This window comes from Oncorhynchus masou, chromosome 18 (genome assembly GCF_036934945.1).
Source record: "Oncorhynchus masou masou isolate Uvic2021 chromosome 18, UVic_Omas_1.1, whole genome shotgun sequence".
NCBI lineage: Eukaryota > Metazoa > Chordata > Actinopteri > Salmoniformes > Salmonidae > Oncorhynchus > Oncorhynchus masou.
In genome coordinates this window covers 71489423-71514949 of record NC_088229.1, presented here as the reverse complement: position 1 = coordinate 71514949, position 25527 = coordinate 71489423, and the positions used below count along the sequence as shown (strand labels likewise).

General features: G+C 42.8%; 1 protein-coding gene across 1 annotated transcript in view; it reads left to right on the top strand.

Moving 5' to 3' along the window:
• The window catches only part of LOC135505223 (germ cell-specific gene 1-like protein), a 29754-nt gene extending 16718 nt beyond the window's left edge, over positions 1–13036 (top strand). Inside the window, exons 4-6 of the mRNA XM_064924405.1 lie at positions 11788–11899; positions 12659–12815; positions 12850–13036. Of these exons, the coding sequence (XP_064780477.1) occupies positions 11788–11899; positions 12659–12815; positions 12850–12996 (416 nt within the window). The 3' untranslated portion in view covers positions 12997–13036. The remainder of the gene's footprint in view (positions 1–11787; positions 11900–12658; positions 12816–12849) is intronic.
• The last annotated feature ends 12491 nt before the right edge of the window (positions 13037–25527 follow it).

The window sequence follows — 25527 nt, the reverse complement described above, 5'->3', positions numbered from 1 at the left end:
CACATCCATAGCCCACATCTATACCCACATCCATATGCACATCTATACCCACATCCATACCCACATCTATAACCACATCTGTAACCACATCTATACCCACATCCATACCCACATTTTTAACCACATCTATACCCTCATCCATACCCACATCCATAACCACATCTATACCCACACCCATACCCACATCTATACCCACATCTCTACCCACATCTATACCCAGATCTATACCCATATTCATAACCACATCTATACCCTCATCCATACCCACATCCATAACCACATCTATACCCACACCCATACCCACATCTATACCCAGCTCTATACCCATATCCATGCCCAGATCTATACCCAGATCTATACCCACATCTCTACCCACATCTATACCCAGATCTATACCCATATCCATAACCACATCTATACCCACACCCATACCCACATCTATACCCACACCCATACCCACATTTATACCCAGATCTATACCCATATCCATGCCCAGATCAATACCCACATCTATACCCACATCTCTACCCACATCTATACCCAGATCTATACCCATATCCATAACCACATCTATAACGACACCCATACCCACATTTATACCCACATCTATACCCACATCCATACCCACATCTATACCCACATCTATACCCACATCTATACCCACATCTATACCCATATCCATGCCCAGATCTCTACCCACATCTATACCCACATCTATACCCACATCTATACCCAGATCTATACCCATATCCATAACCACATCTATAACGACACCCATACCCACATTTATACCCACATCTATACCCACATCCATACCCACATCTATACCCACATCTATACCCACATCTCTACCCACATCTATACCCACACCCATACCCACATCTCTACCCACATCTCTACCCACATCTATACCCAGATCTATACCCACATCTATACCCAGATATATACCCACATCTATACCCACATCTATACCCACACCCATACCCACATCTCTACCCACATCTCTACCCACATCTATACCCAGATCTATACCCACATCTATACCCAGATCTATACCCACATCTATACCCAGATATATACCCACATCTATACCCAGATCTATACCCAGATCTATACCCAGATCCATACCCACATCTACACCCAGATCTATATACCCAGATCTATTCCCACATCTATACCCAGATCTATACCCACATCTATACCCAGATCTATACCCACATCTATACCCACATCTATACCCACATCTATACCCATTTCTATACCCAGATCTATACCCTGATCTATACCCACATCTATACCCAGATCTATACCCACATCTATACCCACATCTATACCCACATCTATACCCAGATCTATACCCACATCTATACCCAGATCTATACCCAGATCTATACCCAGATCTATACCCACATCTATACCCACATCTATACCCAGATCTATATACCCAGATCTATACCCAGATCTATACCCACAGCTATACCCACATCTATACCCAGATCTATATCCACATTTATACCCACATCTATACCCAGATATATACCCACCCTTATACCCATATCTATACCCACATCTATACCCAGATCTATATCCACATCTATACCCACATCTATACCCACATATATACCCACATCTATACCCAGATATATACCCACATCTATACCCACATCTATACCCACATCTATACCCAGATCTATACCCACATCTATACCCACATCTATACCCAGATCTATATACCCAGATCTATACCCATATCTATACCCACATCTATACCCACATCTATATCCAGATATATACCCACATCTATACCCACATCTATACCCACATCTATACCCAGATATATACCCACATCTATACCCACATATATACCCACATCTATACCCACATCTATACCCAGATCTATACCCACATCTATACCCACATCTATACCCACATCTATACCCACATCTATACCCAGATCCATACCCAGATTTATACCCACATCTATACCCACATCTATACCCAGATATATACCCACATCTATACCCACATCTATACCCACACATGCTGTCAGCAGATCATTTCTACAAAATAAATACACACACATACATATATATATACACACACTGCTCAAAAAAATAAAGGGAACACTAAACGGGCGGTCAAAATTTGCACATTGTCTATTCTATTATTCTAACTCTCAACAGGAGGTTGATACCCCGACTGAGTTCCTAAATATACACTGCTCAAAAAAATAAAGGGAACACTTAAACAACACAATGTAACTCCAAGTCAATCACACTTCTGTGAAATCAAACTGTCCACTGAGGAAGCAACACTGATTGACAATACATTTCACATGCTGTTGTGCAAATGGAATAGACAACAGGTGGAAATTATAGGCAATTAGCAAGACACCCCCAATAAAGGAGTGGTTCTGCAGGTGGTGACCATAGACCACTTCTCAGTTCCTATGCTTCCTGGCTGATGTTTTGGTCACTTTTGAATGCTGGCGGTGCTTTCACTCTAGTGGTAGCATGAGACAGAGTCTACAACCCACACAGGTGGCTCAGGTAGTGCAGCTCATCCAGGATGGCACATCAATGCGAGCTGTGGCAAGAAGGTTTGCTGTGTCTGTCAGCGTAGTGTCCAGAGCATGGAGGCGCTACCAGGAGACAGGCCAGTACATCAGGAGACGTGGAGGAGGCCGTAGGAGGGCAACAACCCAGCAGCAGGACCACTACCTCCGCCTTTGTGCAAGGAGGAGCAGGAGGAGCACTGCCAGAGCCCTGCAAAATGACCTCCAGCAGGCCACAAATGTGCATGTGTCTGCCCAAACGGTCAGAAACAGACTCCATGAGGGTGGTATGAGGGCCCGACATCCACAGGTGGGGGTTGTGTTTACAGCCCAACACCGTGCAGGACGTTTGGCATTTGCCAGAGAACACCAAGATTGGCAAATTCGCCACTGGCGCCCTGTGCTTTTCACAGATGAAAGCAGGTTCACACTGAGCACATGTGACAGACCTGACAGAGTCTGGAGACACAGTGGAGAACGTTCTGCTGCCTGCAACATCCTCCAGCATGACCGGTTTGGCGGTGGGTCAGTCATGGTGTGGGGTGGCATTTCTTTGGGGGGCCGTACAGCCCTCCATGTGCTCGCCAGAGGTAGCCTGATTGCCATTAGGTACCGAGATGAGATCCTCAGACCCCTTGTGAGACCATATGCTGGTGCTGTTGGCCCTGGTTTCCTCCTAATGCAAGACAATGCTAGACCTCATGTGGCTGGAGTGTGTCAGCAGTTCCTGCAAGAGGAAGGCATTGATGCTATGGACCACCCGTTCCCCAGACCTGAATCCAATTGAGCACATCTGGGACATCATGTCTCGCTCCATCCACCAACGCCACGTTGCACCACAGACTGTCCAGGAGGAGGAGGAGGAGGGGAGGAGATCCCTCAGGAGACCATCTGCCACCTCATCAGGAGCATGCCCAGGCGTTGTAGGGAGGTCATACAGGCACGCGGAGGCCACACACACTACTGAGCCTCATTTTGACTTGTTTTAAGGACATTACATCAAAGTTGGATCAGCCTGTAGTGTGGTTTTCCACTTTCATTTTGAGTGTGACTCCAAATCCAGACTTCCATGGGTTGATAAATTTGATTTCCATTGATAATTTTTGTGTGATTTTGTTGTCAGCACATTTAACTATGTAAAGAAGAAAGTATTTAATAAGAATATTTAATTAATTCAGATCTAGGATGTGTTATTTTAGTGTTCCCTTTATTTTTTTGAGCAGTATATATATATATATATATATATATATATATGTATTTATTTTGTAGAAATGATCTGCCGGCCTAGAGAAAGGGGGCCGCCAGTTGCCAATCCCTGATCCAAATAGATCAGTAAAAGGGTTTTCCTTTGTGGCTGTTTTTATTGTGTTCATCTAGGTTATAGAGAAGCTTAAACAGTTTACCTAGCTCAGCATCTTGCTGTAATGGTTTCTACAGGAATGCTAGAGGCCAGAAACTAGAGAAACCCTTATTAAACTAATTGATTGTGGGTTGTATGGAGAGAGGGAGAGAGAGGGAATGTAGAGAGACAAAAAGGGTGAGAGGGGGGAGAGAGAGAGGAGTATGAAGGGAGAGAGATGGAGGGTATGGAGGGAGAGGAGAGAGAGATGGGGGCATGAAGAGAGAGAGATGGGGCTAGAGAGAGAGAGAGAGAGAGAGAGGTAGAGAGAGAGATGGGGGCATGAAGAGAGAGAGATGGGGCTAGAGAGAGAGGGGAGTAGAGAGAGAGAGAGAGAGAGAGAGGGAGGGGGGTAGAGAGAGAGAGAGAGAGAGAGAGAGAGAGAGAGAGAGAGAGAAAATACACTTTCACTATCTCAGGTCTTTGTTTTAGCACAAACAGCCCATATGGGTGATTAATTTCATGCTTTACCATTACCAAGAAGAGAACAACTTCAGCTTTGGCCACACACCAGTCTGGGTAATAAGCCTGGCAAAGTTTTAGAGAGGAAAGATAAGGTGGTGTGCAAGTAGAGGTGCTGCCTAGCTCTCCATACACATACAAGACAGATGGAAACTACAGGTGAGCAGAATTATCTCATGTCCAAAATCCAAAATGTTTGATGTGTAATGAACTCCAATCAAACACTGCCACTGAAAAGCATATTATTAAATCTGTAGGAAATGTATCATGACCGACCGGCTCGATTCGATCTTATGTAGCAAAATTTGAAATGGTGTATTTTACATGGGATAAAAGTAGAAACTCAGAGCTAGACAATGGTATATCATACACTAAAGTTTGGAACAATGGGAAAGTAATTCTGCTTTGAAAGTTCATTAACTTGTAACCTCACTTCTGAGAAAGCTCTTCTTTGTCTACACCCATTCAGCATTGTTCACACCCTCTTAGGCCTTAGCCCCACCCATCTCTTTAAGGATTCACATGTACTGAATAACAAAAGATTTCAAGACTGGTTTATACTACGGGTGTGTTCGTACATTTTATCTGGAGTGCCAGAGTGTGCTCTGGGCGGTCGTAAACTGAGAGCGTGGTCAGATTGTCCGTTTGTAAATTCAGAGCGTTTCGCACTCAGAGCATTCAGAGGACGCTCTGGCCAAGGAGTAGGTTGATCCAAGTGTTCTGACCTAACACCAGCAGTCAAGCAACCAAGCTAACGTTGGCTAGCTTGCTACTGTAGCTACTTTCAGACACAAATGAGAGAACACCTCACTCTGTCCATTTTACACTGGCCATATTCAACGGGTGTTGAATGTTCGTAACTGTGTCAGTTATTATGTGCTCTGGCACACTCAGACGAGAGTGCTTTGAAATTGTAGTAGATAGCCAGAGTGAATTTACCATCTACGTCAATCATCAGTTGTCGCAGTGACATTATAAACATTCTATTGAAATGATTACTTGCATAGTAGCTAGCTAAACAATGAACCATAATCCCAACTCATGACCCTGCATGAATCTACAGGTTGCTAACCAACCAGGTTCAATGTTAGCTAGCTAACAGTAGGTAATGACTAGCAATACAAATGGCTCTGAGATATGAATAATATTACTACACGTAACTTTAGCTAGCGAGCCAGCTAACATTAGCTAGCTAGCTAGCAGTACACTTTAGCTTGAAATGGCAACATTTGGCTAACATTAGGCTATAACTAGCCAAGCAAATGGCTCTGAGATATGAATAATAAGATCATACACGTAACGTTAGCTAGCTAGCCAACCAGCTAACATTAGCTAACTAGCTAACAGTACACTTTAACTTGAAATGAAATTGACTTTCTGACAAGATTAGAAACGTGTAATATCTCGAAATGTAGCTGGCTACAAAAAAATACATTTGGATAAAATAAACAAAAAAAGATTACATTCAAATGGCTCTCCGGTGACGTGGTGACGCGCGACATACGCCGAGTTTCCTGAAATGGGTCACATATGACCAACGTCAGCAGAATTCCAGTCCGGACTCTGTCAAGGAAAGCTAGGTTACACCGTACAAGGCTCTTCATGCTAAGTGCGTGGATTCGGACTGAAGCTCCGGTAGATTGTAAAGAGGATGTCTGACATGATTGATTAACATATGTAGAAATATGCTGAGAATTAACATGAGAGTGAATGGGAGAAGGGGGATGCTGAGAACACGTTGTCTGCTGCTATCAGCTCTGCTCTTGTTCAGTCTGAGATTTGGGGGGCTTAACTACTAATCGGATTGGCACAGAGTCTGTTTGTTATTCCTCATGTTTTTTTCTGTTCCCTCACTTTTTTGGGAGTCTGAGGAGATCCTTTGCTTCGGCTGTCATGTTACTAGCCCAGACGGAAATAGAGGGGGGGGAGATGTGAAAAAGACAGAGAAATATGTGAGAGAGTGAGGGGCAAGGACAGAGAGAGATGTGTGTGAAAGAGAGAGGGAGGGTGAGAGGTCAGAGAGAGAGTGAGAGAGAGAGAAGTAGGAGAAATAGAAAGAAAGAGAGAGAGATGTAGGAGAAACAGCGAGAGAGAGAGTGAAAGAGTGATGTGGGAGAAAGAGAGAGAGAAAGATTTCATGAGCTGAAATAAAAGATCACAGAAATGTCTCTCAAATTTTATGCATCCTTGTTTGTGAGCATTTCTCCTTTGTCAATATAATCCATCCACATGGCAGGTGTGGAATATCAAGAAGATGATAATTGCATGATAATTACAATAAAAGGCCACTCTAAAATGTGTGGTTTTGTCACACAACACAATGCCACAGATGTGAAATTTTTTGAGGGAATGTGAAATTGGCATGCTGTCTGCAAGAATGTCCACCAGAGCTGTTGCCAGGGAATATAATGTTCATTTCTCTAACATATGCCGCCTCCAACGTCATTTTAGAGAATCTTTGCTGTACGTTCAACCGGCCTCACAACCGTAGACCACGCCAGCCCAGGACCTCCACATCCGGCCTCTTCACCTGCGTGATCGTCTGAGACCAGCCACCTAGACAGCTGATGAAACCGAGGAGTATTTCTGTCTGTCAAAAAGCCCTTTTGTGGGAAAAAAACGAATTCTGATTGGCTGGGCCTAACTCCCCAGTAGGTGGACCTGGCTCTCAAGTGGGTGGGCCCATGCCTTCCCAGGCCAAGCCATGGCTGTGCCACTGCCCAGTCATGTAAAATCCATAGATTACGGCCGAATGAATTTATTTCAATTGACTGATTTCCTGACATTGACTGATCAACTGTGACTCAGTAAAATCTTTGAAATTGTCGCATGTTGCATTTATATTTTTGTTCAGTATTTGTCTCACAAGTTTTGACAGCACAGGACAGCACATTACCGTACATTACAGTACACAGTACAATAAAGAAAGTTAGAGTACATTAAAAAACAGTAGAGTACAGTACAACACAGTACAACACAGTAGAGTACAGTACAATAAAGAAAAGTAAAATATAGTGTACAGTATTGTACCCTACTTTACTCTAATGCACTCAACTGAAATAAACTGTACTGTAGAGTACTCTACTGAATTAAACAATATCGTTCTCTAATGTACTCTACTGAATTAAACTGTACTGTAGTGTACTCTACTGACTTAAACTATACCGTAATCTACTGAATTAAACTGTACTGTAGTGTACTCTACTGAATTAAACTATAGCGTACTCTAATCTACCCTACTAAATTAAATTATACCGTACTCTAATCTACTCTACTAAATTAAACTATACCGTACTCTACTGTACTCTACTAAATTAAATTATACCGTACTCTAATCTACTCTACTAAATTAAACTATACCGTACTCTACTGTACTCTACTGAATAAAACTCTACTATCCTGTACCATACCATAATGTACTGTACTCTACTGTACTCTACTGAATAAAACTCTACTATCCTGTACCATACCATAATGTACTGTACTCTACTGTACTCTACTGAATAAACTCTACTATCCTGTACCATACCATAATGTACTGTACTCTACTGAATAAACTCTACTATCCTGTACCATAATGTACTGTACTCTACTGAATAAAACTCTACTATCCTGTACCATAATGTACTGTACTCTACTGAATAAAACTCTTCTATCCTGTACCATAATGTACTGTACTCTACTGTGATGTTAAAACGTCTGAAACAACCTACAGGACGGTAGCTCTCCAGGAGAGCCCCGGGCCTAGACATTTATGATTAGTTCAGAATTGGATCTGTTCCGAACAAATCTGTACTTGTTTTTTGAGGCGGAGCTCTATAGAATAATACCCAGCGTGCGTTGCATGTGTTTGATTTTCATGGGTATTTTCGAACATCTGGAAGATGCTTATTTTCACCTTACACTCAGCACCTAAAATGCACCTGGTTTCAATGTCTGGAAAAGATATCTAAAGTAAACTCAGTAAAAAAATAAGCGTCCCTTTTTCAGGACCCTGTCTTTTAAAGATAATTTGTCAAAATCAAAATAACTTCACTGATCTTCATTGTAAAGTGTTTAAACACTGTTTCCCATGATTGGTCAATGAACCATAAACAATTAATCAACATGCACCTGTGGAACGGTCATTAAGACACTAACAGCTTACAGACGGTAGGCAATTAAGATCACAGTTATGAAAACTTAGGACACTAAAGAGGCCTTGCTACTGACTCTGAAAAACACCAAAAGAAAGAGGCCCAGGGTCCCTGCTCATCTGTATGAACGTGCCTTAGGCATGCTGCAAGGAGACATGAGGACTGCAGATGTGACCAGGGCAATGAATTGCAATATCCGTACTGTGAGACGCCTAAGACAGCGCTACAGGGAGACAGGACGGACAGCTGATCGTCCCCGCAGCGGCAGACCACGTGTAACAACACCTGCACATGATCGGTACATCCGAACATCACACCTGCGGGACAGGATGGCAATAACAACTGTCCGAGTTACACCAGGAACGCACAATCCCTCCATCAGTGCTCAGATTGTCCGCAATAAGCTGAGAGAGGTTGGACTGAGGGCTTGTAGGCCTGCTGTAACGCACAACCTCACCAAGCATTACCGTCAACAACGTCACCTATGGGCACAAACCCACCGTCGCTGGACCAGACAGGACTGACAAAAAGTTATCTTCACTGACGAGTCACGGTTTTGTCTCACCATTGGTGATGGTCGGATTTGCATTTATTGTCGAAGGAATGAGTGTTACACAGAGGCCTGTACTCTGGAGCGGGAGCGATTTGGAGGTGGAGGGTCCATCATGGTCAGGGGCAGTGTGTCACAGCATCATCGGACTGAGCTTGTTATCATTGCAGGCAATCTCAACGCTGTGCGTTACAGGGAAGACATCCTCCTCCCTCATGTGGTACCCTTCCTGCAGGCTCATCCTGACATGACCCTCCAGTATGACAATGCCACCAGCCATACTGCTTGTTCTGTGTGTGATTTCCTGCAAGACAGGAATGTCAGTGTTCTGCCATGGCCAGCAAAGAGCCCGGATCTCAATCCCATTGAGCACGTCTGGGACCTGTTGGATCGGAGGGTGAGGGCTAGGGCCATTCCCCCAGAAATGTCCGGGAACTTGCACGTGCCTTGGTGGAAGAGTGGGGTAACATCTCTCAGCAAGAACTGGCATATCTGGTGCAGTCCATGAGGAGGAGATGCACTGCAGTACTTAACCTCTTGAAACTCTGGGGGCGCTATTTCATTTTTGGATGAAAAACGTTCCCGTTTTAAACAAGATATTTTGTCACAAAAAGATGCTCAACTATGCATATAATTGATAGCTTTGGAAAGAAAACACTCTGAATTTTCCAGAACTGCAAAGATATTGTCTGTGAGTGCCCTAGAACAGGAACTACAGGCAAAACCAAGATGAAACGGCAATCAGGAAATGAGCAGGATTTTTGAGGCTCTGTTTTCCATTGTCTCCTTATATGGCCGTGAATGCGTCAGGAATGAGCCTGCCCTATCTATCGTTTCCCCAAGGTGTCTGCAGCATTGTGACGTATTTGTAGGCATATCATTGGAAGATTGACCATAAGAGACTACATTTTGCAGGTGTCCGCCCGGTGTCCTCCGTCGAAATTGGTGCTTCATTTTCAGCTGCTGGTATTTTTCCATGGGATTCTGAGGGGAAAGCAGGCTTCCACGAACGGCATATCAATGAAGAGATATGTGAAAAAACACCTTGAGGATTGATTCTAAACAACGTTTGCCATGTTTCGATCGATATTATGGAGTTAATTCGGAAAAAGTTTGACGTTTTGGTGACTGAATTTTTGGTTCGTTTCGGTAGCCAAATGTGATGTACAAAACGGAGCGATTTCTCCTACACAAAGATTCTTTCAGGAAAACTGAACATTTGCTATGTAACTGAGAGTCTCCTCATTGAAAACATCCAAAGTTCTTCAAAGGTAAATGATTTTATTTATTTGGTTATCTGGTTTTTGTGAAAATGTTGCGTGCTAAATGCTACGCAAAATGCTAAGCTAGCTTGCAATACTCTTACACAAATGCTTGATTTGCTATGGTTCAAAAGCATATTTTGAAAATCTGAGATGACAGTGTTGTTAAGAAAAGGCTAAGCTTGAGAGCTAGCACATTCATTTCATTTCATTTGTGATTTTCATAAATAGTTAACGTTACGTTATGCTAATGAGCTTGAGGCTATAACTGGATACAGGTTTTTTTCATAGCCAAACGTGAACAAAACGTAGCGATTTGTCCTACACAATTAATATTTTTTTGAAAAACTGAACATTTGCTATCTAACTGAGAGTCTCCTCATTGAAAACATCTGAAGTTCTTCAAAGGTAAATTATTTTATTTGAATGATTTTCTTTTTTTTTGTGAAAATGCTGCTGGCTGAATTCTAGGCTTATAGCTATGCTAGCTATCAATACTCTTACACAAATGCTTGTTTTGCTATGGTTCAAAAGCATATTTTGAAAATCTGAGATGACAGTGTTGTTAACAAAAGTCTAAGCTTGAGAGCAAATATATTTATGTCATTTCATTTGCGATTTTCATGAATAGTTAACGTTGCGTTATGCTAATGAGCTTGAGGCTATAAATAGAATCCTGGATCCGGGATTGCTCGACGCAAGAAGTTAATGCAGCTGGTGGCCACACTAGATACTGACTGTTACTTTTGATTTTGACCCCCCCCCCCCTTTGTTCAGGGACACATTATTCAATTTCTGTTAGTCACATGTCTGTTTAGTTTATGTCTCAGTTGTTCAATCTTGTTATGTTCATCCAAATATTTAAACATGTTAAATTTGCTGAAAATAAATGCAGTTGACAGTGAGGAGACGTTTCTTTTCTTGCTGAATTTATGTATTTTCAACTTCATTATTATCACTGGGATGATTGTCAGAGAGATTTGAGGTTTTGGCAGAGAGACGGAAAGAGTGCAGAAAAACAGCTGCAAGTTAGCCAGTAGTCCAGTTGATTGGTCATTCTGCTGGCATAGCTCTTCTTCTCAGTTTAACTCAGTGCTGTTTTTCAGGTGTTTCCAGGTCTAGGAAAGCTGCTACAGAAGGAACAGTCTTTTGTTCCAGCCCAGCACTAACACAGATGATTCAACAAATCAACTCATCATCAAGAAGTTTAGGATTAAGATTAGGGATTAGATTAAAGATTATTGTATCTGAATATGGGATGGAAGAAATGGCTGCACACCCTGTAGTGCTCAAGGACGACAGTGGTTATCATGACATTATAGCTCAATACTGTCACCATGTGGTGGAAAATAGAACTCACCCACTTGTCTCTGATGATTCCTTTCTGCAGCACGAGACTCATTTAACTTCTCTTGACATTCCAGGTCTGCTTGGCATGGTGGCCCACATGATGTTTACCACAGCCTTTCAGCTGACAGTCAGTCTGGGGCCAGAGGACTGGAAGCCTCAGTCATGGGACTACAGCTGGTCATACATGTAAGCACACACACACACACACACACACACACACACACACACACACACACACACACACACACACACACACACACACACACACACACACACACACACACAGAGTCTTGTACAACTAAACTTGTGGGGATACAAAATTCACAAAACCTTAACCCTAACATTAACCCCAAAGCCTAACCCTAACCCTAACCTTAACCCCAAAACCTAACCTTAACTCTAAACCTAACCCTAGCTCCTAACCCTAACCATAAACCTAATACTAGCTCCTAACCCTAAAACTAACCCTAGCTCCTAGCTTCTAACCCTAAAACTAACCCTAGCTCCTAGCTTCTAACCCTAAAACTAACCCTAGCTCCTAACCCTAACCATAAACCTAATACTAGCTTCTAACCCTAAAACTAACCCGAGCTCCTAGCTCCTAAGCCTAAACAGTAATTCTAACCTTAGCCCTGAACCCCTTAGAAACAGCATTTGACCTCGTGTGGACGAACAAAATGTCCTCAGTTGGTCAAATTTGTATTTTTTAACTATTCTTGTTGGGACTTCAGGTACTCACAAATATACGGTAGTTAAACATGTACACACACACACACACACACACACACACACACACACACACACACATATATATATATATATATATATATATATATATATATATACACACACACACATGCACACATATATACACACAAACACACAATTTGTGACACATTTTCTTTATTCACTGTGTCTACCATTTCCTTCCTTCTTCTTCTCTAGCCTGGCGTGGAGCTCGTTCACAGCCTGCATGGCCTCCTCAGTCACCATCATCAATCGCTACACCAAGACCATTCTGGAGTTTAAACACAAGCGCAGGAACGTCCAGAAGAACCTGAAGATCAAGCAGAAGCTTCTGGAGCTGGACTCTGGACCAGGGGTCGGGGTGGGTGGGTCATGGGGGTCATGTGGAGCAAGTGTGGGACATGTACATCAGCTCAGTGCCCAACACGGCTGAGGAACTACTGGATCTCTCCAGCAACGGCAGGAAGCTGTCCAACGCATCAGTGTTCCTGGACTTGAACGATCTGCCAGATCCGATAAGAGAGGAGTACTTCTGAGAGAGGACTAGGGGACTGACCAAGGAACACACACACACACACACACACACACACACACACACACACACACACACACACACACACACACACACACACACACACACACACACACACACACACACACACAGTTCTTTCCAAACCAGGACATTATCCCACCAGAGACAATATATTCCACCTCTTGTTTGGGGTACCTCCTGCACCCACTCTCCACAGCCGCTTGGCTCAGTGATGTGTTCTTACTGTTCAGGGTGCTTCTGTCCTGACAACACTTCAATATGGGCTTCAGTCACTGTTTCCCTTTATTAAGTATCTAGTAACTATGTTTAAGAGTTTATTTGTTGCAGTATTACATGTGTGCATTGGTTTGTTGAAGCTGTGCTTTTGTGTGTCTGTGTGTGAGAGTGAATTTTATCATGAACACTCCTGATTTGCCTTTTCTACTGATGACATAACACTAAGAGAGACATATTTTCCTACAGCATATACCTCTGTGGAAACACTGTTGAGCTGATGCCACATTGAGACACTGCTCTGATATACTTCAATAGACTGACACACAGAGACATTTCCTCTCCTCTGGAATGATTTCCGACATGCTCCTAGTTTACAAAACCAAATTGCATTTAGCAACAGTGACTTCATGTTAGAGGAGATCTAAATCCAAGTTCCCCTGACATTCCAAGCTGAAGTAGAGTTGTGTAGAGGATGAGAGATAGAAATATGTATGTATATATAGATAGAGAGAGAGAGAGAGAGAGAGACAGACAGACAGACAGAGACAGACAGACAGACAGACAGACAGACAGACAGACAGACAGACAGACAGACAGACAGAACAGTACAGTACAGTACAGTACAGTAACAAAGCATAGAAATGGACAAAGTAAACCATTTTATTTATTTTCAGGGGTTTCTGCAGCAACCTCAGCACCCCTACTTCCCACGGCTTTGGAAATGGAAAGGCAGAGAGGAGAGATGGATAGAGGAGAGATGGATAGAGGGGGGATGGATAGAGGAGAGATGGATAGAGGAGAGATGGATAGAGGAGAGATGGATAGAGGAGAGATGGATAGAGGAGAGATGGATAGGGGAGAGATGGATAGAGGAGAGATGGATAGAGGAGAGATGGATAGTGAGAGATGGATAGAGGAGAGATGGATAGAGGAGAGATGGATAGAGGAGAGATGGATAGAGGAGAGATGGAGAGTGAGGAGATGGATAGAGGAGAGATGGATAGAGGAGAGATGGATAGAGGAGAGATGGATAGAGGAGAGATGGATAGAGGAGAGATGGATAGAGGAGAGATGGATAGAGGAGAGATGGATAGAGGAGAGATGGATAGAGGAGAGATGGATAGAGGAGAGATGGATAGAGGAGAGAGAGGAGAGATGGATAGAGGAGAGATGGATAGAGGAGAGATGGATAGAGGATGGAGATGGATAGAGGAGAGATGGATAGAGGAGAGATGGATAGAGGAGAGATGGATAGAGGAGGGAGATGGATAGAGGAGAGATGGATAGAGAGAGAGATGGATAGAGGAGAGATGGATAGATGGGAGAGGGATGGATAGAGGAGAGATGGATAGAGGAGAGATGGATAGAGGAGAGATGGATAGAGATAGGAGGGATGGATAGAGGAGGATGGATGGATGGAAAGAGGAGAGATGGAGGAGAGATGGATAGAGGAGAGATGGATAGAGGAGAGATGGATAGAGGAGAGATGGATAGAGGAGATGGATAGAGGAGAGATGGATAGAGGAGGGAGGAGAGGGATGGATAGAGGAGAGATGGATAGAGGAGAGATGGATAGAGGAGGGATGGATAGAGGAGGAGATGGATAGAGGAGAGATGGATAGATGGATAGGAGATGGATAGAGGAGAGATGGATAGAGGAGAGATGGATAGAGGAGAGATGGATAGATAGAGGAGAGATGGATAGAGGAGGGATGGATAGAGGGGAGATGGATAGAGGAGGATGGATAGAGATAGAGGAGAGATGGATAGAGGAGGGATGGATAGAGAGATGGATAGAGGAGAGATGGATAGAGGAGGGATGGATAGAGGAGGGATGGATAGAGGAGAGATGGATAGAGGAGAATGGATAGAGGAGAGATGGAGATGGATAGAGGAGATGGATAGAGGAGAGATGGATAGAGGAGGATGGATAGAGGAGAGATGGATAGAGGAGAGATGGATAGAGGAGGAGATGGATAGATGGATAGAGGAGGGATGGATAGAGGAGAGATGGATGGATAGAGGAGAGATGGATAGAGGAGAGATGGAGGGGATGGATAGAGGAGGGATGGATAGAGGAGAGATGGATAGAGGAGAGATGGATAGAGGAGAGATGGATAGAGGAGAGATGGATAGAGGAGATGGATGGATAGAGGAGGGATGGATGGATGGATAGAGGGAGATGGATGAGGAGAGATGGATAGAGGAGGGATGGATAGAGGAGAGATGGATAGAGGAGGGATGGATAGAGGAGAGATGGATAGAGGAGAGATGGATAGAGGAGAGATGGATAGAGGAGGGATGGATAGAGGAGAGATGGATAGAGGAGGGATGGATAGAGGAGAGATGGATAGAGGAGAGATGGATAGAGGAGAGATGGATAGAGGAGAGATGGATAGAGGAGAGATGGATAGAGGAGAGATGGATAGAGGAGATGGGAGGGATGGATAGAGGAGGAGATGGATAGAGGATGGATAGAGGAGGGATGGATGGAAAGAGGAGAGATGGAGGAGGGATGGATAGAGGAGAGATGGATAGAGGAGAGATGGATAGAGGAGGGATGGATAGAGGAGAGATGGATAGAGGAGGGATGGATAGAGGAGAGATGGATAGAGGAGGGATGGGAGAGATGGATAGAGGAGAGATGGATAGAGGAGATGGATGGATAGAGGAGAGATGGATAGAGGAGGGATGGATAGATGGATAGAGGAGGGATGGATAGAGGAGAGGAGGAGATGGATAGAGGAGAGATGGATAGAGGAGAGATGGAGAGGAGAGATGGATAGAGGAGGGATGGATAGAGGGAGATGGATAGAGGAGGGATGGATAGAGGAGGATGGATAGAGGAGAGATGGATAGAGAGATGGATGGATAGATGGAGAGATGGATAGAGGAGGGAGGAGGAGGGATGGATAGAGGAGGGATGGAGGAGAGATGGATAGAGGAGAGATGGATAGAGGAGAGATGGATAGAGGAGGATGGATAGAGGAGAGATGGGAGGAGATGGATAGAGGAGAGATGGATAGAGGAGATGGATGGATAGAGGAGGGATGGATAGAGGAGATGGATGGATAGAGGAGAGATGGATAGAGGAGAGATGGGAGGGATGGATAGAGGAGGGATGGATAGAGGAGAGATGGATAGAGGAGAGATGGATAGAGGAGGGATGGATAGAGGAGAGATGGATAGAGGAGGGATGGATAGAGGAGAGATGGATAGAGGAGAGATGGATAGAGGAGGGATGGATAGAGGAGGGATGGATAGAGGAGAGATGGATAGAGGAGGGATGGATAGAGGAGGGATGGATAGAGGAGAGATGGATAGAGGAGAGATGGATAGAGGAGGGATGGATAGAGGAGGCATGGATAGATGGATGATTAAGGGTCAAAATGGATGCATTCAGAATGTCTATATACATGTGCTTTCAGAAAATATTCATACCCTTTGACTTATTCCACATTTTGGTTACAGCCTGAATTCAACATAGATTAAATATGTTTTCCCTCACCCAGCTACACACAATATACCCTGTAATGACAAAGTGAAAACATGTTTTTAAAAATGTTGGCAAATGTATTGAAAATGAAACAGTATTCACACCACCGAGTCAATACTTTGTAGAAGCACCTGAGAAGCAGTGATTACAGCTGTGCGTCTGTCTGGGTAAGTTTCTAAGAGCTTTCCACACCTGGATTGTGCAACACAACCCAGCTCTGTCAAGTTGGTTGTTGATCGTTGCTAGACAACCATTTTCAGGTCTTGCCATAGATTTTCAAGTAGATTTAAGTCAAAACTGTAACTCGGCCACTCAGGAACATTGACTGTCTTCTTGCCAAGCAACTCCAGTGTAGATCTGGCATTGTGTTTTAAGTTATTATCCTGTTGAATGTTGAATTCATTTCCAAGTGTCTGGTGGAAAGCAGACTGAACCAGGTTTTCCTCTAGGATTTTGACTGTGCTTACCTCCATTCCATTTATGTTTTATCCTGAAAAACTCCCCCAGTCCTTAACGATTAGAACCATACTCATAACATGATGCTGTCACCACTATGCTAGAAAATATGGAGAGTGGTACTCATTAATGTGTTGTATTGGATTTGCCCCAAACATAACACTTTGTATTCAGGACCAAAAGTTAATTTGCATTTTAGTGGTATTATTTTAGTGTGTTGTTGCAAACTGGTTCCTCTTTTTCACTATGTCAATGAGTTTAGTACTGTGGAGTAACTACAATATTATTTATTGTATATTCTTCTATCACAGCCATTAACCTCTGTAACTGTTTTAAAGTCACCATTGGCCTCATGGTGAAATCACTGAGCGGTTTCCTTCCTCTCCGGCAACTGAGTTAGGAAGGACGCCTGTAAATACTGGATGTATTGATACACCATCCAAAGTGTAGTGAATAACTTCATCATGCTCAAAGTATTCAATGACTGCTTTTTTATGTTTACCCATTTACCAATAGGTGCCCTTTTTTATGTTTACCCATTTACCAATAGGTGCCCTTTTTTTATGTTTACCCATTTACCAATAGGTGCCCTTTTTTATGTTTACCCATTTACCAATAGGTGCCCTTTTTTATGTTTACCCATTTACCAATAGGTGCCCTTTTTTATGTTTACCCATTTACCAATAGGTGCCCTTTTTTATGTTTACCCATTTACCAATAGGTGCCCTTTTTTTATGTTTACCCATTTACCAATAGGTGCCCATTTACCAATTTTTTATGTTTACCCATTTACCAATAGGTGCCCTTTTTTTATGTTTACCCATTTACCAAAGGTGCCCTTTTTTTATGGTGCCCTTTTTTATGTTTACCCATTTACCAATAGGTGCCCTTTTTTATGTTTACCCATTTACCAATAGGTGCCCTTTTTTATGTTTACCCATTTACCAATAGGTGCCCTTTTTTATGTTTACCCATTTACCAATAGGTGCCCTTTTTTTATGTTTACCCATTTACCAATAGGTGCCCTTTTTTTATGTTTACCCATTTACCAATAGGTGCCCTTTTTTTATGTTTACCCATTTACCAATAGGTGCCCTTTTTTATGTTTACCCATTTACCAATAGGTGCCCTTTTTTATGTTTACCCATTTACCAATAGGTGCCCTTTTTTTACAAGGCATTAGAAAAAAAACCTGGTCTTTGTGGTTCAATCTGTGTTTGAAATTCACTGCTCAACTGAGGGACCTTACAGATAATTGTATGTGTGGGGTACAGAGATGAGGTACTCATTCAAAAATCATGTTAAACACTATTATTGCATGTGGGGTACAGAGATGAGGTACTCATTCAAAAATCATGTTAAACACTATTATTGCATACAGAGTCCATGCAACTTATTATGTGACTTGTTAAACTTGTAAAGCAAATGTGTACTCCTGAACTTATTTAGGCTTGCCATATCAAATGGGTTGAATACTCATTGACTTATTAAGTCATTTCAGCTTTTCATTTTTTATTAATTTGTAAACATTTAAAAAAAACATAATTCCACTTTGACATTATGGGGTATTGTGTGTAGGCCAGTGACAAAACAAATCTCCATTTAATCCCTTCTAAATTCAGGCTGTAACACAACAATATTTGGAAAAAGTCAAGGGGTGTGAATGTTTTCTGACGGCGCTGTAGATAAAGGATGAGGGTGGAGATATTTGCCAGGCCATGCTGAATGCCTTCGATTCCGGCTGCTGTATTGTGATCAACTTCAAACAGCCTGCAGATGTGCCGAGAGGGAGTCTCGCTGTTGCAAAATTACAAAGGCCATGTCCTGTTCCTATTGTCGTGTCTCTAACAAGACACGGGAGATTCCGCTATGTGGCTTGTATCTGTGCAAACGGCCGAAACCGTTATGATATCCTGCTCTTTCTTTTCATGTGCACTGAGATGTATTGCTTTTATGAGGATTTCTAGGAAAGTAAAAGGTTTACTTGACAATTGTAGTGAAATACGGAAGGCTACAGCTGTAAATGTCCTAGAATTGTACACATTATAGACTTCAAGTTGAATGAACCAGCTTCAGAGAAATGTATTTCAAGACAGTATTTAAGATACGTAGGATTTATACTTTCCTAGTTAGTATAACGACCTGGCTTAAAGTTCATTTTATTATGGATTTGTGTATATAATGTATATTGTGTTTCCTTATGTATTTATTAACACTCAAAACTCTTAATTTAACTCTTGAAATAAGTGGCTCTTTTAAAAATATTTCACATTTTCCAGCCAAGTTCAAATTTTTCTTCTTCGTGTGTTTCCAATAAGTTTCAAGGTACAGATAGTTATGCTCCTTTCTGTGTGTGTTGGTATCAGATATTTATTTTCAGTCATTTATTTGTCTATTTTGGTAACTTTCTGTGTGTGATTAATTGCAATGATTAACTTTAATGATAGGAGTTATATGTTAAGTTGTACAGAATATTCATAATTTTATATCAAAGATACTCGGGCAAATTATGAAACATAAAGTGAGATGTTTAGTAACTTGTTTATTGCCAAATATAATTGTTTATATTGTTATGTACTAATAAGGTTCAGTGTTGATAACAGAAATAAAAGAAGACATTTTTATACAAAGTCTAAACGCCTATATAACTACCATAGAACTCATAAGAAACATTTTCATTTGATTATTATTTTTCAGATCTGGGTATGCATTTAAACACGAGGGGACACAATCGTGTTGGGCATTTGAAGATTGTGCAGTTCCTCTAATGGCCATTGGAGGGCAATGTTACACATTTCTGTCACTATGGTGGTCTGCCTTATTGCTCACTGAGATCGATCAACTCAATACGCTCTGTTCTTCCTCGCACAACTCTCTTCATTTCATCAACCTCATATACATTTCAATCTGAGCAATGAGAGAATACAGTTTCATACTGGTCCCCGATGGGAATTAAACCGACAACCTTAGGTGTTGCAAGTGCCATACTAATTGAGCCACACGGGAGTCAGAATTGTTTTCACAGTACAAAGATGCAATGTGACATTTGCTTCAAAATCTGTTTTATTGTTGTTTTACGTTTTTTCCATACTAGTGCAAATAAAGGAGGCGGGTTCTACAGCAGCCCGTTGGAGCCAAAAAGCTTCTGTTCCCATTGATTCCAATATATTGGTTTAAGATGTCAGATTCATCCGTTGTTATAGTTTGGTCGTCCTCCTATTGTGGGCTACCCAGGTTAGGATGAAGATGCCCGTAGCCAGTGACCGAAGGTCAGTTTAGTGTTTCCTTGCCTAAACTGATGCTACATCTGTGCCTATGGGCAACCTCTACCCAGAAAGGCCTGATACATGTGAGCTTCTCTTAATCCACTTTCTGCACATTCATTATTCAACAACGATACAAAACCACTCAGTGGAATCTGAGCACTTATAACGATGCTACTCATACTTCCTCTCGTTGCTCTCTACATCATTCCTCCTCCTGTATACTGTATATTGATTGCCTACAACTATTTTTATTCAAAGCCTAAGCACGGACTGAAATAAGCTAAGTTGTATAAAAAAAAGGAGGAGCAGAAGGAATGTCAAACTGCATGAATCATCGTAAGACAACTATCTTGTTTTTGTTCTGTTTAGTTTTTCATCTGCAGGACGTTGCTAATACAGCGCACATCGGCCGACACTGCAGAATACACATCAGCCTACACTGCAGACTACACATCAGCCTACACTGCAGACTACACATCAGCCTCCACTGCAGACTACACATCAGCCTACACTGCAGACTACACATCAGCCTACACTGCAGACTACACTGCAGACTACACATCAGCCTTCACTGCAGCCTACACTGCAGACTACACTGCAGACTACACATCAGCCTACACTGCAGACTACACATCAGTCTACACATCAGTCTACACTACAGACTACACATCAGCCTTCACTGCAGACTACACTGCAGACTACACATCAGTCTACACATCAGCCTTCACTGCAGACTACACTGCAGACTACACATCAGCCTACACTGCAGACTACACATCAGCCTCCACTGCAGACTACACATCAGCCTACACTGCAGACTACACATCAGCCTTCACTGCAGACTACACTGCAGACTACACATCAGCCTACACTGCAGACTACACATCAGCCTACACTGCAGACTACACTGCAGACTGCACATCAGCCTTCACTGCAGCCTACACTGCAGACTACACTGCAGACTACACATCAGCCTACACTGCAGACTACACGTCAGTCTACACATCAGTCTACACTACAGACTACACATCAGCCTTCACTGCAGACTACAATGCAGACTACACATCAGTCTACACATCAGCCTTCACTGCAGACTACACTGCAGACTACACATCAGCCTACACTGCAGCCTACACTGCAAACTACACATCAGCCTACACTGCAGACTACACTGCAGACTACACATCAGTCTACACTACAGACTACACATCAGCCTACACTGCAGACTACACATCAGCCTACACTGCAGACTACACATCAGCCTTCACTGCAGACTACACATCAGCCTACACTGCAGACTACACTGCAGACTACACATCAGCCTTCACTGCAGACTACACTGCAGACTACACATCAGCCTACACTGCAGACTACACATCAGCCTTCACTGCAGACTACACTGCAGACTACACATCAGCCTACACTGCAGTCTACACATCAGCCTCCACTGCAGACTACACATCAGCCTACACTGCAGACTACACTGCAGACTACACATCAGCCTACACTGCAGTCTACACATCAGCCTACACTGCAGACTACACATCAGCCTACACTGCAGACTACACTGCAGACTACAAATCAGCCTACACTGCAGACTACACATCAGCCTTCACTGCAGACTACACATCAGTCTTCACTGCAAACTACACATCAGCCTACACATCAGTCTTCACTGCAAACTACACATCAGCCTTCACTGCAGACTACACTTCAGACTACACATCAGCCTTCACTGCAAACTACACATCAGCCTACACATCAGTCTTCACTGCAAACTACACATCAGCCTTCACTGCAGACTACACTGCAGACTACACATCAGCCTTCACTGCAGACTACACTTCAGACTACACATCAGCCTCCACTGCAGACTACACATCAGACTACACTGCAGACTACACATCAGCCTTCACTGCATACTACACTGCAGACTACACATCAGCCTACACTGCAGACTACACATCAGCCTACACTGCAGACTACACTGCAGACTACACATCAGCCTTCACTGCAGCCTACACTGCAGACTACACTGCAGACTACACATCAGCCTACACTGCAGACTACACATCAGTCTACACATCAGTCTACACTACAGACTACACATCAGCCTTCACTGCAGACTACACTGCAGACTACACATCAGCCTACACTGCAGACTACACTGCAGACTACACATCAGCCTTCACTGCAGACTACACTGCAGACTACACATCAGCCTTCACTGCAGACTACACTGCAGACTACACATCAGTCTACACTACAGACTACACATCAGCCTACACTGCAGACTACACATCAGCCTACACTGCAGACTACACATCAGCCTTCACTGCAGACTACACATCAGCCTACACTGCAGACTACACATCAGCCTTCACTGCAGACTACACTGCAGACTACACATCAGCCTTCACTGCAGAATACACTGCAGACTACACATCAGCCTACACTGCAGACTACACTGCAGACTACACATCAGCCTTCACTGCAGACTACACTGCAGACTACACATCAGCCTACACTGCAGACTACACATCAGCCTTCACTGCAGACTACACATCAGCCTACACTGCAGACTACACTGCAGACTACACATCAGCCTACACTGCAGACTACACATCAGCCTTCACTGCAGACTACACATCAGCCTACACTGCAGACTACACATCAGCCTACACTGCAGACTACACATCAGCCTTCACTGCAGACTACACATCAGCCTACACTGCAGACTACACATCAGCCTTCACTGCAGACTACACATCAGCCTACACTGCAGACTACACATCAGCCTACACTGCAGACTACACATCAGCCTACACTGCAGACTACACATCAGCCTTCACTGCAGACTACACATCAGCCTACACTGCAGACTACACATCAGCCTTCACTGCAGACTACACATCAGCCTACACATCAGCCTCCAATTCAGACTACACATCAGCCTTCACTGCAGACTACACATCAGCCTACACTGCAGACTACACATCAGCCTACACTGCAGACTACACTGCAGACTACACATCAGCCTTCACTGCAGACTACACTGCAGACTACACATCAGCCTTCACTGCAGACTACACTGCAGACTACACATCAGCCTACATTGCAGACTACACATCAGCCTCCACTGCAGACTACACATCAGCCTACACTTCAGACTACAGTGCAGACTACACATCAGCCTTCACTGCAGACTACAGTGCAGACTACACATCAGCCTTCACTGCAGACTACACACTAGCCTACACTGCAGAATACACATCCCATAACAAAGTCCTTCACTCCTGGCGGGCCACCGTGTATCTAAGACAAGAACGCCAGGGGTTTTCAAACAATGCCACTTTCTTACTTTCTTTGAACATCTATTACATACTGAAAGGTAACTAGCATAGAGCTGGTCTTTCTGCATTGTCTCCCTCGCTACCCAGAGGTCTATAAACATTGGATTTAGTTTCCAGCACAGAGCCACTTCCGTATCAACAGTATGATGTCATTACTCTGTACGTGGCTATGTCATTACATTGTATCAACAGTATGAGGCTATGTCATTACATTGTATCAACAGTATGAGGCTATGTCATTACATTGTATCAACAGTATGAGGCTATGTCATTACTCTGTACGTGGCTATGTCATTACATTGTATCAACAGTATGAGGCTATGTCATTACATTGTATCAACAGTATGAGGCTATGTCATTACTCTGTACGTGGCTATGTCATTACATTGTATCAACAGTATGAGGCTATGTTATTACTCTGTACGTGGCTATGTCATTACATTGTATCAACAGTATGAGGCTATGTCATTACATTGTATCAACAGTATGAGGCTATGTCATTACTCTGTACGTGGCTATGTCATTACATTGTATCAACAGTATGAAGCTATGTCATTACTCTGTATGAAGATCAAAGATAGGGGGCGATAATGAGAACAATGGGTGGCAGCCTTACCTTTTTTTTTATTAAAGTGAAATTAGTGCTGTGTTCACATCTCTTCCAGATGAACCCTTGTGAACGTATTAAACATTTCGACCTAATTGGTTCCAAAATGTTAAATAGACCTCAGGAGGAATAGCCACCCGTCCAGGTGGTTTGCATTTATTCATGCCATCCCACTCCCCTTTCAGTTCATTGAGAGAGATTTGGGATCCCGGCAAGTTGTCTTTCTCTGTTGAGAGAGGAGAGTTCTTCATTCTTTTTTTTTATAAAGAACTTGGTGTGGATTTACAATCAGATGTGTACAGTTATTTATAAAAGCGTCAGAATCTTTGATTGATTCATTTGGGTTCTGATAGTAATTTCACTGTTTCAGATTCAATAGCCGCTTTGTCAGCTGATTGTTTGTTACTGCGTAATCAGCCAGTAAACGAATGGGACCATGGAAGTAATGGTTGAATCTAACTCGATGGAAGGCAAGTTCTGCACTCTGTCTTTATCAATAAACAAAGTTCTGTCATGACTTTGGAAAGAGTAATAGTTACCTGGTCTGAAAATAGTGTTTGTTTAGAATGCTCTAAAAGTGAACAACATTTCCAAATCTGATATCTTTTTTTTGATTGTGATTTATTCAAAACAGATACAAATGCATTATCATTAGCAAAGACCTATGCTGTCATCCCATAGAATCCTGGGGTCATCGACCACATTTTTTTATTGATCGTTGTGATTTCATTTATCTCAATTTCAAATTGATTACAGAATGTAGGGTTTTGTGTGAAAGAAACGTTGAAATGCCATCTTGTGGGTATTTTAGGAGACTCTGACATTGTTGGCAGTGATAAGCATGGTGGTCAGAGAAGCTCATATGTCCAATTTCTATTTTCTTGATTATAGAGAAAAGAGGTGTAGATAATAGTATGAAAATCGATTCGTGAGAAGGATTTATGCCTGTTGAAGTAGAAAGTGTACTCTTTCGCTTTGGGCATCAATGAGGTTGTAATCAGAGAGCACATGCTGTGGATTGTAGTTGGTCTTATTAGATTTGTCCTGCATGTCCAAAATGGCATTAATGTCTGTCCCTGTCCCTGTGAACCATGCCTGAGTGTCTTTGTTAATCTGGATG